This window comes from Protopterus annectens, chromosome 16.part0 (assembly GCF_019279795.1).
Source record: "Protopterus annectens isolate FY-2018-M chromosome 16.part0, PAN1.0, whole genome shotgun sequence".
Classification (NCBI taxonomy): Eukaryota; Metazoa; Chordata; order Ceratodontiformes; family Protopteridae; genus Protopterus; species Protopterus annectens.
In genome coordinates this window covers 809470870-809484182 of record NC_056750.1, presented here as the reverse complement: position 1 = coordinate 809484182, position 13313 = coordinate 809470870, and the positions used below count along the sequence as shown (strand labels likewise).

The 13313-nt window shown below is 46.8% G+C and overlaps 1 protein-coding gene across 1 annotated transcript in view; it reads left to right on the top strand.

The window, feature by feature from the left end:
• The window catches only part of WDR31 (WD repeat domain 31), an 898065-nt gene that overhangs the window by 578218 nt on the left and 306534 nt on the right, over positions 1-13313 (top strand). The window contains exon 4 of the mRNA XM_044058602.1: positions 10556-10697. Coding sequence (XP_043914537.1) covers positions 10556-10697 — 142 coding nt within the window. The remainder of the gene's footprint in view (positions 1-10555; positions 10698-13313) is intronic.

Below are 13313 nucleotides of genomic sequence, written 5' to 3'. Positions count from 1 at the left end.
TTTTTCAATTTGGGCAAACGCCAGAAATATTGATCCTTTTACCGCTCCTGTACATTCTGTTTTGGATTTCCTGGCGGAGGTTTTTCATTCAGGATCCTCGTCATCTACAGTCAAAGTACAACTGGCTGCTATTTCCAAGTATCATGTTGGCTTGCATGACAATAACATCATGTCTCATAGGTTATGCAAGGCCTTTTTAAGTGGAGTTTTTCTCCTAAAACCGCCTGTGAAACATCCTCCTCCGCAATGGGATCTAAACTTAATGTTGGCATCCCTAATTCTACCTCCTTCGAACCGTCTGCTACGTGTTCTTTAAAGTTATTGACGTGGAAAACTATATTTTTACTGGCTGTTACTTCTGCAAGAAGAGTTTCTGAGATTCAGGCCCTCTGTATTCGTTCACCTTATCTGTTTTTTCATAAGGATAGGGTTTCTAAGAACTAACCCTTCCTTTCTTCCCAAGGTTGTATCTCAAACCAATATTAACCAATCTATTGATCTACCAGTTTTCTTTCCTAACTATTCTGACAGAGCTGAACAGAAGCTGCACTTTTGGATGTTCATCGTCAGCTCAGGTACTACTTGCATAGGACTAAACAAATAAGAAAATCAGACCAATTGTTTGTCTCCTATGCAGAAAACAGGTTAGGTCTTCCAGTTTCTAAAGTGACCTTATCTAGATGGTTGACTTCCACCATTTCCTATGTGTACTCTCTAAGGGCAAACAACTATCTTCTAAGCCAAAAGCACATTCGACCAGGAGTCTATCCACTTCTGTAGCCTTTCAGGATAGACTTCCCATTGACACTATTTGTGCAGCAGCTACTTGGGCCACGCCTCATACCTTTGTGTCTCATTACAAGTTGGATTTGGCCTCCAGAGATAGGGCCAGTTTTGGTTCCACAGTTCTCAAGAGTCTGTTCCATTGAGCCTCCCGGGATACAGGTGCTAGGACGCTGTCCCATCCAGCAAGAATGAAGGCGAGATTGACAACTTAACATTTAGAAGTTATGTACCTACCATAACGTTCCATGTTAGTTGTCTTCTCTCGCCTTCTTTCTTGCGTCCCTCCCTCCTTCCCCCTGGCCTGGACAGATCTTGGAGAGTTCCTATTAGATTGCTTCCTCTGGAGCATTGTTATGAGGACTTCTTTTAGGAACCACGGTTCCTAATTATGTTAGGATAGTCTTTAGCAGGGTCAGTTAGCTGCCAAACGAGATCTGAGGTAGTTCCGCCTTGCATCATGGGATATAGGGTTGCCTCGAGCTGGTAAAAGGAGTTCTCGAGCTAAAGCAAGTGCCGAGTCGGAGCCGAGGATCGGCTCCGAACCCATCCAGCAAGAAAGAAGGCGAGAGAAGACAACTAACATGGAACACTATGGTAGGTACATAACTTCTAATTTTATATCCACAGAACTGCTGGTCATAGGCAATCCGATCAGTTGTTTATCTCCTTTGCCAAAAGTAATTTCGGAAAATCAGTTTCTAAGGTTTCTCTCTGTAGATGGATCTCGAGTTGTATTCTGTTAGCATATCAGAGTTCGGGAAGGCCTGCACCTCAAGGAGTCCATGCTCATTCTACTAGGGCCGTTGCCACTTCTGCAGCCTTTCAGGCTAGGGTTCCACTGGATGAGATTTGTTCCGCAGCCACTTGGGCTTCATCTCACACCTTTATCAGCCATTATAAAATAGATGTTATTTCCCGAGGTAGAGCGTCCTTTGGCTCTGCGGTGCTCCGGAATATCCTTCCATGAAGGCCACCCAAGACTTGGGTAGCTGGGGACTCTGTCCCACAGGTTGCTGACAAATGAAGTTCCTACTTCAGATTAAGAAGTTATGTACTCACGATAACGTTCCATCTGAGTAGGTATCTTCATTTGTCTGCAACCATCCCCCCCTCCTTCCCCCTGACCGATTGGATCGCTCTTGTGTTATTAGCATATGTTCCCATTGGGACACCTGTTATCTGTTGTGCTATAGGGCAAACTTGATCTGAGGTCAGTTAGGGCAGGCAGGGGATTATGGGTAAGGGGGAGGAGCTAGGAGCTCAGATCTATGCTATGTTAGATGTTGCCGGCTCGGATCCAAGATCGGATCCGTATCCCACAGGTTGCAGACAAATGAAGATACGTACTCAGATGGAACGTTGTGGTGAGTACATAACTTCTTATTATTTACTTACTATAGTGTTACACCCATGTTGTTGAATTTTCAGCCCATTCAGACTCCCTCCCTCATGCCCATGTCCATTTATCACCTATGGCTTTGATATGATTGAGTATACCATTTATAACCCTGTGTGTGCACAGTTATGTGAGGCTGTAACTACTGATCTGATGTAGTTAAATCATTTGGTCATCAACCTGTGGGCTTCGGATCCGGACCGGATCTGAGACAGCAGTTTCACCAGCATCAGATCCGAGGTCCAAGCTCCTCCCCTTACCCATAATACCATTGCATCTCCATCCTTCCCCCAGATCTCGTTTGCTGCGACTTCACCTGCATCGTGATCGCTGAGCTCCAGGTGGTAAGACTGTTGTTTTGGGGTGTTTTGAGTGTAAGTGTGTGTGTTTCCTAATTCCTTAAGTCCCTTTATTCCTCCCTTTCCCGTTCTCCATTGAGTTTTAGTGTTATTTTAAAATAAAAAAAAATGTCTATAGTAGTTGTGTTAGTGTAGGCCTTCTTTCTTTTCCCGCCTTGTGTTTTGAGTGTGTGAGTTTTGGGGTTGGGTAACCAGCCACTATTATGGCAGACATAAGTTGGTCTTCAGAAAATGCAATGCACAGTGTGGCCCTAAGTTATCCCCTGCGGATGGCCACACTCTGTGCGTTGTTTGGTTAGGGGCCGCTCATTTGACCACTGAGTGCACAATATATGTGGGGCTTAACCCCTGGGCCTTAAAAGACCGTAAGGCTAAATTAATCTTGTTGGGGCTTCTCCCTTTCACATTGATGGCTGCCTTTTTGTCTTCTGTAGCGGCGGTTACAGATTATTTCTTATTTGCAATGATGATGGACGGGTTGACAGATGAGATCAGACAGGAGGCCCCATGGACTATGATGTTTGCAGATGACATTGTGCTATGTAGTGAGAGTAGGGACCAGGTTGATGAGACCCTGGAGAGGTGGAGATATGCTTTTGAGAGGAGAGGAATGAAGGTCAGCAGGGCTAAGACAGAATATATGTGTGTAAATGAGAGGGAGGGTAGAGGAATGGTGAGGATGCAGAGAGTAGAGTTGGTAAAGGTGGATGAGTTTAAGTACTTGGGATCAACAGTTCAGAGTAATGGTGAGTGTGGAAAAGAGGTGAAGAAGAGAGTACAGGCAAGGTGGAATGGGTGGAGAAGAGTGACAGGAGTGATTTGTGACAGACTGGTACCAGTAAGAGTGAAAGGGAAGGTCTACAAGAGGGTAGTCAGACCAGCTATGTTATATGGGTTGGAGACGGTGGCATTGACAAAAAGGCAGGAGTCAGAGCTGGATGTGGCAGAGTTAAAGATGTTAAGATTTGCAGTGGGTGTGACTAGGATGGACAGGATTAGGAATCAGTATATTAGAGGGTCAGCTCAGGTTGGACAGTTTGGAGACAAAGCAAGAGAGGCAAGATTGCGTTGGTTTGGACATGTGCTGAGGAGGGATGCTTGGGAAAAGGATGCTAAGGATGGAGCTGCCAGGTAAGAGGAAAAGAGGAAGGTCTAAGATAAGGTTTATGGATGTGGTGAGAGGGGACATGCAGGCGGTTGGTGTGAAAGAGCATGATGCAGAGGACAGGAAAAAATAGAAACAGATGATCCACTGTGGCGACTCCTAACGGGAACAGCCGAAAGAAGAAGAAGAAGTGGCGGTTACAGCTGTGACAGCTCCCTCCACTTCTGTTGTGTCCTCTCCTCCCTCCCAGACTGGGACTTGCCTTCCCGACCCATGGAAAGAGAGAAGAAAAAAGAGAAAGAGGGGCACTGTGAAAAAGTGAAAGGGAGGAATAGATCCCCGGAGCGCATGGATTCGACAGATCCTCCTTCTAAGCTTCCTGCACCTTCCAGGCTGAATCCCCTCGGCTCCGATCTCCGTGGTTTTACCCTGGAGCCGGAGGAGGTTCGGCCTTCATCTAGCGCTTCCAGTGACTGTCCTTCTAGGCTGGCTTTGGTGGCCTCTTCTAGGTCAATTAGAAGCCTTTCTGAAGCAGACATGGACAGATTGATGTGAAGGTTTGTTCACACTCCGCTTCAGATGGGGGACTTGCTGGCTTCCTCTCGCTCTGGAGGGGGTAGCTCACTGCCACTATTTGCCCCAATTGCTCCTTCTTCGATCTGTCCTCTGGTTTCGGAGTTCCTGGATCCGAGAGGTCCCAGATTCATGGGGTCGCCGCCGATGGTACTATCTACCTCACACCGGCAGTTACCTTGAGCGTGTCGGATCCGACTGGGTCAGAGCCGTAGCCTGGGCATCGGATCCGAGGGGTTGGGTTTTTCCTTTTTGGCTCTGTCTTTGTCAGGCTGAGACCTACCCCTTGCCACCTTCGGGCTCGGCTCTGATCCCCGTGTTGGATTCGGGGAGGGCGTCCTCTCTGTCAGTTGCTCGATAGGCTCGCTCCCCCTCGGCATTCAGTGTGGTGGAAAGGGTTCTCGCTAATGGATCGAGGCCTCTGACTATCTCCTTGGGGTCCGCCCCGACCCCCTCTATTCTGGGTGCATGTTCTGCCAGTCTGCCCATGCAGGGACAGCCCGTGATCGACATGCCCCAGACTGTTTCCCCTGAATAACCCCAAGTATTTCGTGAGTCCTCTCCAGAGAGTTCCACCGAAGAGGTTCCTCACAAACGTAAGTGCAAGAGGAGGCACTTAGACCCCCCCCCCCCGAGTCCCTCACGGAAGATACTGACTTGGAGGAAGGGGAAGGCTCCCCAAGATCACCCACTGAGGATGTCTCATTTGGAGACATCATGGAAATCCTACACCTGGGGGGTTGGTCCACCCCCAAGCCTTCCTCGGTCGAGTCAGTGTTTCTGGAAGCATTCGACATGGGCACATCTACTTCTTGGGTGTGTGTGTGCTCCCCCTTCACCCCCCTCCCCCGTAGATCCCCCTGGTGGACCTCATTACCACCAGAGCATGAAAAGTACTGGATACCATGGAGCCAATCACAAACTGTCCAGATAAGATCTTGAGCCCCCTGATAGACCGAGCTGGAATAAAGGATCCCCAGTGGATGCCATGGTGGTAGTGGGTGCCAGGAGGAAGGAACTGGCTCAGGAGCATTCCACTGTCCATTCCCTGGACCGAGAGCCCAGGATGATGGACCGTTTGGGAAAGTGGACTTGTGCTTCAGCCACCTTTTGTATAAGTGTGCCGAACTATATGGCCCATGTTACCAGACTGCAGCATGACCTGCTCAAAGAGTTCACTACGTCGCCCCCGGAGTCCATGTCGCCAGAGGATAAATGCACATTTTCTACGCAAATGGCCACTCTGAAAGAGGTTACCAACACGTCTATGCGACTCCTTTCTCATGCTACTGAAGGAGCAGCATGGGCGGCCGGGTCTGGTGTTGCTATGAGGTGACACGCCTGGCTCAGGCTATCTCATTTCGCGGAACTCTTCAAGGCGTCTTTTGCAAATGCTCCCTATGATGGCTCTTCCTTGTTTGTGAAGACGGCCCATGACACACTTATCCAGAGTGAGAAGGACGGGAAGACACGGTCTGCCATGGGAATTCACTTCTCCAACCCCCAAAGATCCTTCTCCAGGAATCAGCATGGGTCAAAAGAAGATGTGTTTCCGGGACACTCAGGACTCCTTTTCCCCTAGAGGCAGAGAGGGACAAGACAGATGCTGGCTCAGAGGCAGTGGGGGTCCGATGAACTTCGGGTCTTGAGAACTGTTCTCAAACAGACCCGCGCAGCAGCCCCGAGGGGTTGCTGACTGCTCTCCTCTGAAGGCAGTCAGAGGACGTTTCTGTATGCACCTGACGGCGTGGGAGTCCATGTCAACAGATTGTTGGGTGCTCCAAATAATATCCAGAGGTTACACAATTCCCTTTGTGACATGTCCCTCACCTCCCGGACGTTCCACCCGCACAAAGAGAGGCAGCAGCCATCGAAGTAGAAAAGCTGCTAAGCAAACGGGCCATCCAGCCTCTCCCCTCAGTTCACTCCAGATCAGGCATCTATTCCATGTTCTTTTTGGTGCCCAAAAAGACGGGAGACTCCAGGCTGATTCTCGACCTTTCCACTCTGAACCTGTCAGTTGCCAAAGAAAAGTTCTGGATGGTCACTTTACAATCCATCCTGCCTTACCTGGAGGAAAATGACTGGATGTGCTCCAAAGACCTGCAGGATGCATGCTACCATATAAAGATGCACAGATGCTCCAGGAGGTTTCTCCGCTTTCGGCTAGGGGCCAACCACTACCAATTCCGGGCTCTACCCTTTGGTCCCACCACAGCCCCCAGGGTGTTCACCAAGGTCATGGCAGCAATAGTGGCTCACTTGAGGCTTCAGGGCATTCAGGTCTATACGTACCTGGACAATTGGCTCCTTGCCACTCCCACCAGACATCTACTCTGTCAAGCCAGGGATCATTTCCGGAAGTTGTCAGACTTGCTGGGTATCACTATAAATATAGCCAAGTCCTCTCTAGAACAGGTTCACATCCTGGACTACATAGGGCCGAGAACAGGCACATTGCAGTCCGAAGTCTTTCTGACACCAGAGTGGGTTCAGAGCCTTCATCTTCATATCCTTGCGATTCTTCAGTATCCCTTTCCCCCAGCCGCAGTGGTGTTAAGAGCCCTATCACTCTTCTTCCTTGTGGTCGTCTTCACATGCAGGTTCTGCAGTGGATGTTGGCGGTCCAGTGGTCCTTATTGGATCGGCCATTGACTCATCCGATTTGCATAAGCAAGGCATGCAAGATGTCCCTCCTCTAGTGGCTCCACTCTCCGGAAATAGTAGAGAGACGGTCCTTTTGTTGTAGCCCCTCCCCAAGCCACGGTGACCATGAATGCCTCCCGACTAGGGTGTGTGGGGGGGGCATTGCTCGGGCAGGACAGTCCAAGGCACGTGGTCTTTAAATGAGACCAATTTGCATATCAATGTTCTGGAGATGAGGGCGGTCTTATTAGCATTGCAGGCCATTCATGCTTTTCTTCCTCTGAGAACTATTCCGACAGACATGTCAGTGGTCTGGTATGACAACAAACAGGGAGGAACCATATCCTACCCCTTTGTCAAGAGGCCATGAGAGTGTGGGAATGGGCGATTGCCACCAATCGTTTTCTGATAACAACGCATATTCTCGGTCGATCCAATGTACTAGCGGACAAATTGAGCAAAACTATCCTAATGCCTTACAGGTGGTCTCTGAATCCTTGTGTAACGAAGCAGATATTCCTCGAGTGGGGTCGGCCTTGCTGCAATCTCTTCGCCTCTCCTTCCAACGCGAAGTGCAGCGAGTTCTTCACTCTGATCCCCCAGAGACGCTCTGGTCCATGCTTGTCCTCCCTGTGTTCTTTATGCATAGCCCTCGTTACCCCTCATGACAAAGTTTTTACAGAAGGCTCGTCAGTTGGGGAGTAGAGTCATCCTCATTGCCCCATTTTGGCCTCGCCAGATCTGGTTTCCCTGTCTGAGGTCTCATCTGGTAGCTCCTTTTTGGATCTTGGATCCAATTCCGGATCTTATCTCACATCCTTCAGGGATTCCTCTCCCAGACCTATGCAGTCTGAAGCTCACAGCTTGGCTGCTCCAGTTCCATTGATTGCCAGGACTCCCTGGTGGCAGCCCATAAGTCATCTACCAGAAATGTTTACTGTAGTAAATGGAAACATTTTTCGAACTGGGCTTCTCTGAGGGATCTGGATCTTTTACGGCTCCAGTGCCAGCGGTTCTTGAATTTTTAGCACACCTTTTTCAGCATGGCACCAGCTCTTCTACGGTGAAAGTTCAGCTGGCTGCCATTTCGAATTTCCATGTAGGCGAAAACATGTGATCTTTGGCTTCTTCCAGACTTTGCAAAACCTTCATTAAAGGGACTTTTCTTTTACAGCCTCCAATGAAGGACCCCACTCCTCCTTGGGATCTTACCTTAGTTTTTTAGGCGTTAGTTGCTCCACCCTTCAAGCCGGCTGCCTCTGTTGATTTGAAATTTTTGTCTTGGAAAACAGCTTTTCTAGTGGCTATCATCTCAGCAAAGGAGAGTGTCAGAACTTCAAGCATTATCTGTTAAAACCCCCTTATATGGTTTTTCATAAAGACAGGTCTCACTTCAGACTAATCCTTCTTTTTTGTCTAAAGTGGCTTCAGAGTCAAATATCACTCAATCAATCAATCTGCCTGTCTTTTTTCTAAATTTTTAGAACAAGGGGGAATATAAGCTACATTTGTTAGATGTACATAGGCAGTTACGTTTTTACATACACAGGACTAAGCCCTTTTGCATGTGTAATTGTTTGTGTCCTTCGCTAGACCTTTTCTAGACAAACCAGTTTCCAAGGTGAGAATTATCAAGTGGATTTCCCTTTGCGTTCTGCAGGTTTACAAAATAAAGGTATGTCTATTCCAGAGAGTGTTCATGGCCATTCTACCAGGTCCACGGCTACGTCAGCTGCTTTTTGGTCCAGGCTATCCTTGGATGATATTTATTCAGCTGCTACTTGGTCCTCATCTCATAGTTTCATTTCTCATTATAAATTGGCCATGGTTTCCAAAGGGAGAGCATCCGTTGGCTCCCCGGTGCTCCGGAACATCCTTCAATGAGAGGACCTCCCAAGGGTGTGGTAGCTGGGGAATCTCTCCCACAGGTTGATGACCAAATGAAGTTAACTACTTCGGATAAAGAAGTTATGTACTTACCATAACGTTCCATCTGAGTAGTTAACTTCATTTGTCATCAGCCATCCCTCCCTTCTCCCCCCTGGCCTTGTTATTAGGTTCCTTCGTCTGAGTAACCAAGAGATAGTACCCTTGCGGCCCTCTTGCTTTTACTTGTGGGTCAGGTATTGTCAATCGGGCTCGTGTGTTGGGCGGCAAACTCTATCTGAGGGAAGAAAGGAGATCCAGTGGTATTATGTGTAAGGTGAAGAGCTCGGATCTGATGCTGGTGAAACTGCCATCACGGATCTGGTCCGGATCCGAAGCACACATGTTGATGACAAATGAAGTCTAACTACTCAGATGGAAGGAACGTTATGGTAAGTACATAACTTCTTTTTCCCTACAAATTGGAACTATGTGAATTAGAGAAGTTTTTTTTTGTAGGATTGCCCAGATACCGGGGGTGGGGTTCAATCTGAGCTGCTAAGGTAGAGTGCCGATGTCGGATCCAGTGGGATCCAACAACCCATATGTTTGAACCAGAAGATCATCAGACAGTATGGATCTTATGTTATGATAAGTATGTAACTTATTTTTTTTTCTTAAGTAAAAATCCTTTTCTTCCCTAGGTAACCACAGCATCTGCTCTGAACTAATCTCTTCATTTGCTTGTCTTTTTTTTCCTTCCTACTGCAGGCAGACATAATACCTCCTTCATATTTTGGATGTTCATAAACAAATTAGGTTTAGCCTGCAACAGGCAAAACAATTTTGACAATATAATCAGTAATTTTGCAGGCTTTTCTCAAACAGGATTGGGGCGAAAGTTTTCCAAGGTCTTTTTATCCAGACATCTGTCTGAATGTATTGCCTATATTTATACATCATTAAATAGGTCTGTACCTTACAATCCAAATGCTTATTTAGCCAAGGCAGTTGCTACTTCCTCTGCATTCTTTAAAAACTCTTCAGTTGATGACATTTGTGCAGCAGCTACCTGGGCATCTGTGCCTACTTTTTGCAAAAATTTTAACCTGGATGTGGTTATCAGGTCCATGTTTTCCTTCATCGTCCAGGATCTTATCTTGGAACTCTAAACCTTCCAGGGGGAGTGGATGGACTGAATAATCTAAGATGCAATAGTCATATACTTGCACAGTGTTGGATCTTGATTGTCCATGTCCATCCAGTTTACCATCTCTCTACTGTCCCCCTTTCAAATTGTAACTTGATCTTCTAATAAACCTCAGCGACACTTTGTGGCTACCTTCTTTTCCTGATTTAATGGATTTCTCTTCTTTGAGGATCAGGCATCCAAAGTTGATCTTAGAGGAAAGGGAGCACCGGTACATTGTTTAAGGTAGGGGAAGAGCTTAAGCTATTTGAGGAAAGCTGTTTGCCATTGTAGTGCCTAGTGGCAAACTGTTTCAGTCCAGTGAAGTGGATGGCCATGCATAATCAAGATTCAGCAGTATGGTAAGTGCATAACTGTTGCTATACTTCTTGATGGTGTTAACGAGAACTTAGACTGACATGATGGCTGATTTTGCTTTAATGCAATGCACAGATTATTTAACTTTTTTTTTCAGTATCTGTAAATTTGGTTTTGGAATGTCATACGAGACTCACTTTGTTTACAGAGTTTGACATTTAGTATGGTTTGAATGCTACTTTTTGGGCATCCATGTGTCATTGCATGCTTTGTAGATGCATGCTGCACAGAAAACTGATTATTTTGCTCTTATTTAGGGTGTGGGATAGTCGGGCACTTCAGGTAGCGCACGAATTTCCTGTGAAGCAGTATATCCAAACACACTGTGATGTTAACCAGGATGGCCATTACTGCCTTACAAGCAGTAATGGTTTTGGAGGTCAAGGCTGTGAAGCAACGGTGAGTACCCATGGTTGAGTGGAGAGTCTTGGCTGAAATTGCTTTTAATTGTATGCAACTTACTGAATCCATTCTGTTTTTACATGCAGCTTCAAGTGTGACCTTTAATGCTGTTAGCATAAATTTTGAAGTGTATACTTTTAAGGACTAGAGAATAGTCTGAGCCTTTCCATCTGGTGAGCTGCTAAGTCGTTTATTTTTTTTTCCCACCTCATAGAAATACCTTGCATCTCTGTATTGATGATGGTGGCTGACTGAGCTGCACACTAACTAGAGCTCTCCCTGTGTGAAAAACTGAGAAGTTGTTTAAAAATCCAGAAAAAGTTATACATTTGGTGGAAGTTTAGATGTTCTGTAGTCCTATCTTGCCTTCATTCTTACACATGGGTTCGGCTCCGACTCGGCCTATTAGCAAGCTCAAAGTCTTCTAGTTGACTCGTAGCTAGGTTGGTATCCCATGGTGCACCAGTATAATTCCCAGATCTCATTTGCCATGTCGACAAGTTCAGATGTGCTTCTTCTTGGCCGTGGCTAAGTTTAACACATTTTGCTATTTTTTCTAGATTACAGTTTAACTTTTCAAATTATATAGCCTTCGCTAATGTTGTACTATCGTTAGAGTAGTTTTTCTCTTGCTGTTATACCTTTTTCTTCAATTTAGTTAATTGTTTTTGATAACTAGCTGGCCGTTGGCCTTGTTGTTCTCCTTGGTATCCTGTGTGCCAGTTTGTTATATTTGACGGGTATTTTGCCCCTAGTTGTTGTTTGCTGTGCTAGATTAGCTTAGAGAATTTGGTAGTTCATAAGTTTGATAATTAGTGCTTGCTGTTAAGGTGCACGTTTGCGCACAATTTAATCTTCTGTGTACAGTGTTCTTTAGTGTGCGGTGTTACTAGTTTAGCTAGTTAGTTTTTAGAGTAGTCCGCCTAGGATTTTAGTCGGATATTTAGCTTTAGTTGACAAGGGTTTTTGATATTTCAACCCTTTTGGTCGTACGACATAGATTTTGAATAAAAGTGCCTCTAGTGGGAATTTTGTTTCTCGCTTATACTTTGTGTGTGTGTCAAGTATATTTGGTAGTTTCAGAACTTTAGTCTTCTCTCTTCTAGGTCTGTTTGAGTTAGAGGGCCTAGTTTTCTCTCTCTCTTCTCTACCCAGGGCTAGGACCGTTTGAGTTAGAAGACCTAGTTCTCATAGTTGTGTGATTGTTAGTGCAATAAGGGCTAGGCCCCTTTAAGTTAGAGGACCTAGTCCTCGCTGTGTGTTTGGCTTCTGTCCTTTTGCTGCATCCCAGTGCTATGTCTAAAGAGGCAAAGGATCATAAATCCTTGGGGTTTAAGAAATGCGTGAAATGCTCTCAGAAGATGTCTATTAACGAGTAACTGTGTGTATTGCCTTGGAGCCATCCATCTGCAAGAAACATGTTTGATGTCCTTCAAGAATGCAACTGCAGTCATAACATATGGATTGTCCTGCCTCAGGCAGCCCTCGGTCGGCCGGATTCCAAAGTCTGGGTCCGAAGTCGGCTGATGTCGCATTTCTCTCCGACGTCAGAGCGGCTGGAGTACATAAGCATCAGCCAACGCCATTTTCTTCAGTATTTCTTGCCGCGCGGTGCCCGAAGCAGAAGCAGTTCGCAAGTGCCGGTCGGTCAGCTCCTGTATTCTTCGATTCCGAAGTCATCAAAAAAGCTAAGTACCCCGTTGGGGACCTTTTCTTGCCTCAGCCGATGTCAGAAATTACTGAAAAAGTTAACAATTGTCTTTCTTGTGGTAAACAAATACCTCATAAGGATTTCCACTCTTACTGTCTTCCTTGCCTTGGCCCAGACCACGACGTCTCGGCCTGTGTCGCCTGTGCTCGCTTCAATAAGCGCACTCTCAAGCGCCGGGCGGAGTTCGCTGAAGATTTTTTCGGCGAAAAATTTGTTTATACAATGCCGCCGGAACTTCCGACATCGCAAACTCCCAAGAAATGAAAGGACCGGGACCGACATCCTCGGCCCGCGTCTACCACCGACTCCACGCCAAAACCTACCGCGAGTGCTCCGGTTCTCCCTGAGACGGTTATTCCACCGCTCCGAACCGAAGACACCGCATTACCGACGACTCCGATACCGGATACCACTCCGACGCCAGTTATAGTTTTTCCTCCGGATACTGAAACCGAGGAAATGCCCGAGACCATTGCTGTAGATAAGGTCACTCCTGCACGTGGAGCTGCCAGGCCTCCTATGGCCATGTCTATTAAGGCCTACACTCGGGCTAAGGCAGCCAGCAAGACCAAGCACCTTACTGCTAAAGCCTTACCTCAGCCTACTCCAGAGACACAAATCATGACTATGGCCGCAGACTTAATTTCTATGATTAGAGGTTCACAGGCCCATCCTGAGAGAAGATCCCAGCCTCCTTCTGATGAGGCCCCGGGTTGAACCCTCTGACCCTATCCCTTCAGATGAAGATTCTGAGGATTCTGTCCACTCCGATGGCCAGGAAGAGCTCTTCCAGACCTATGAGGACCCGGATGCAGAGGATTCCATCCCCTCGGCCTCCCCTCCTGAGGATATTTCTTTTGGGGAAGTTCTGCATACCATGAGAGATCATTTCAAGTGGCAAG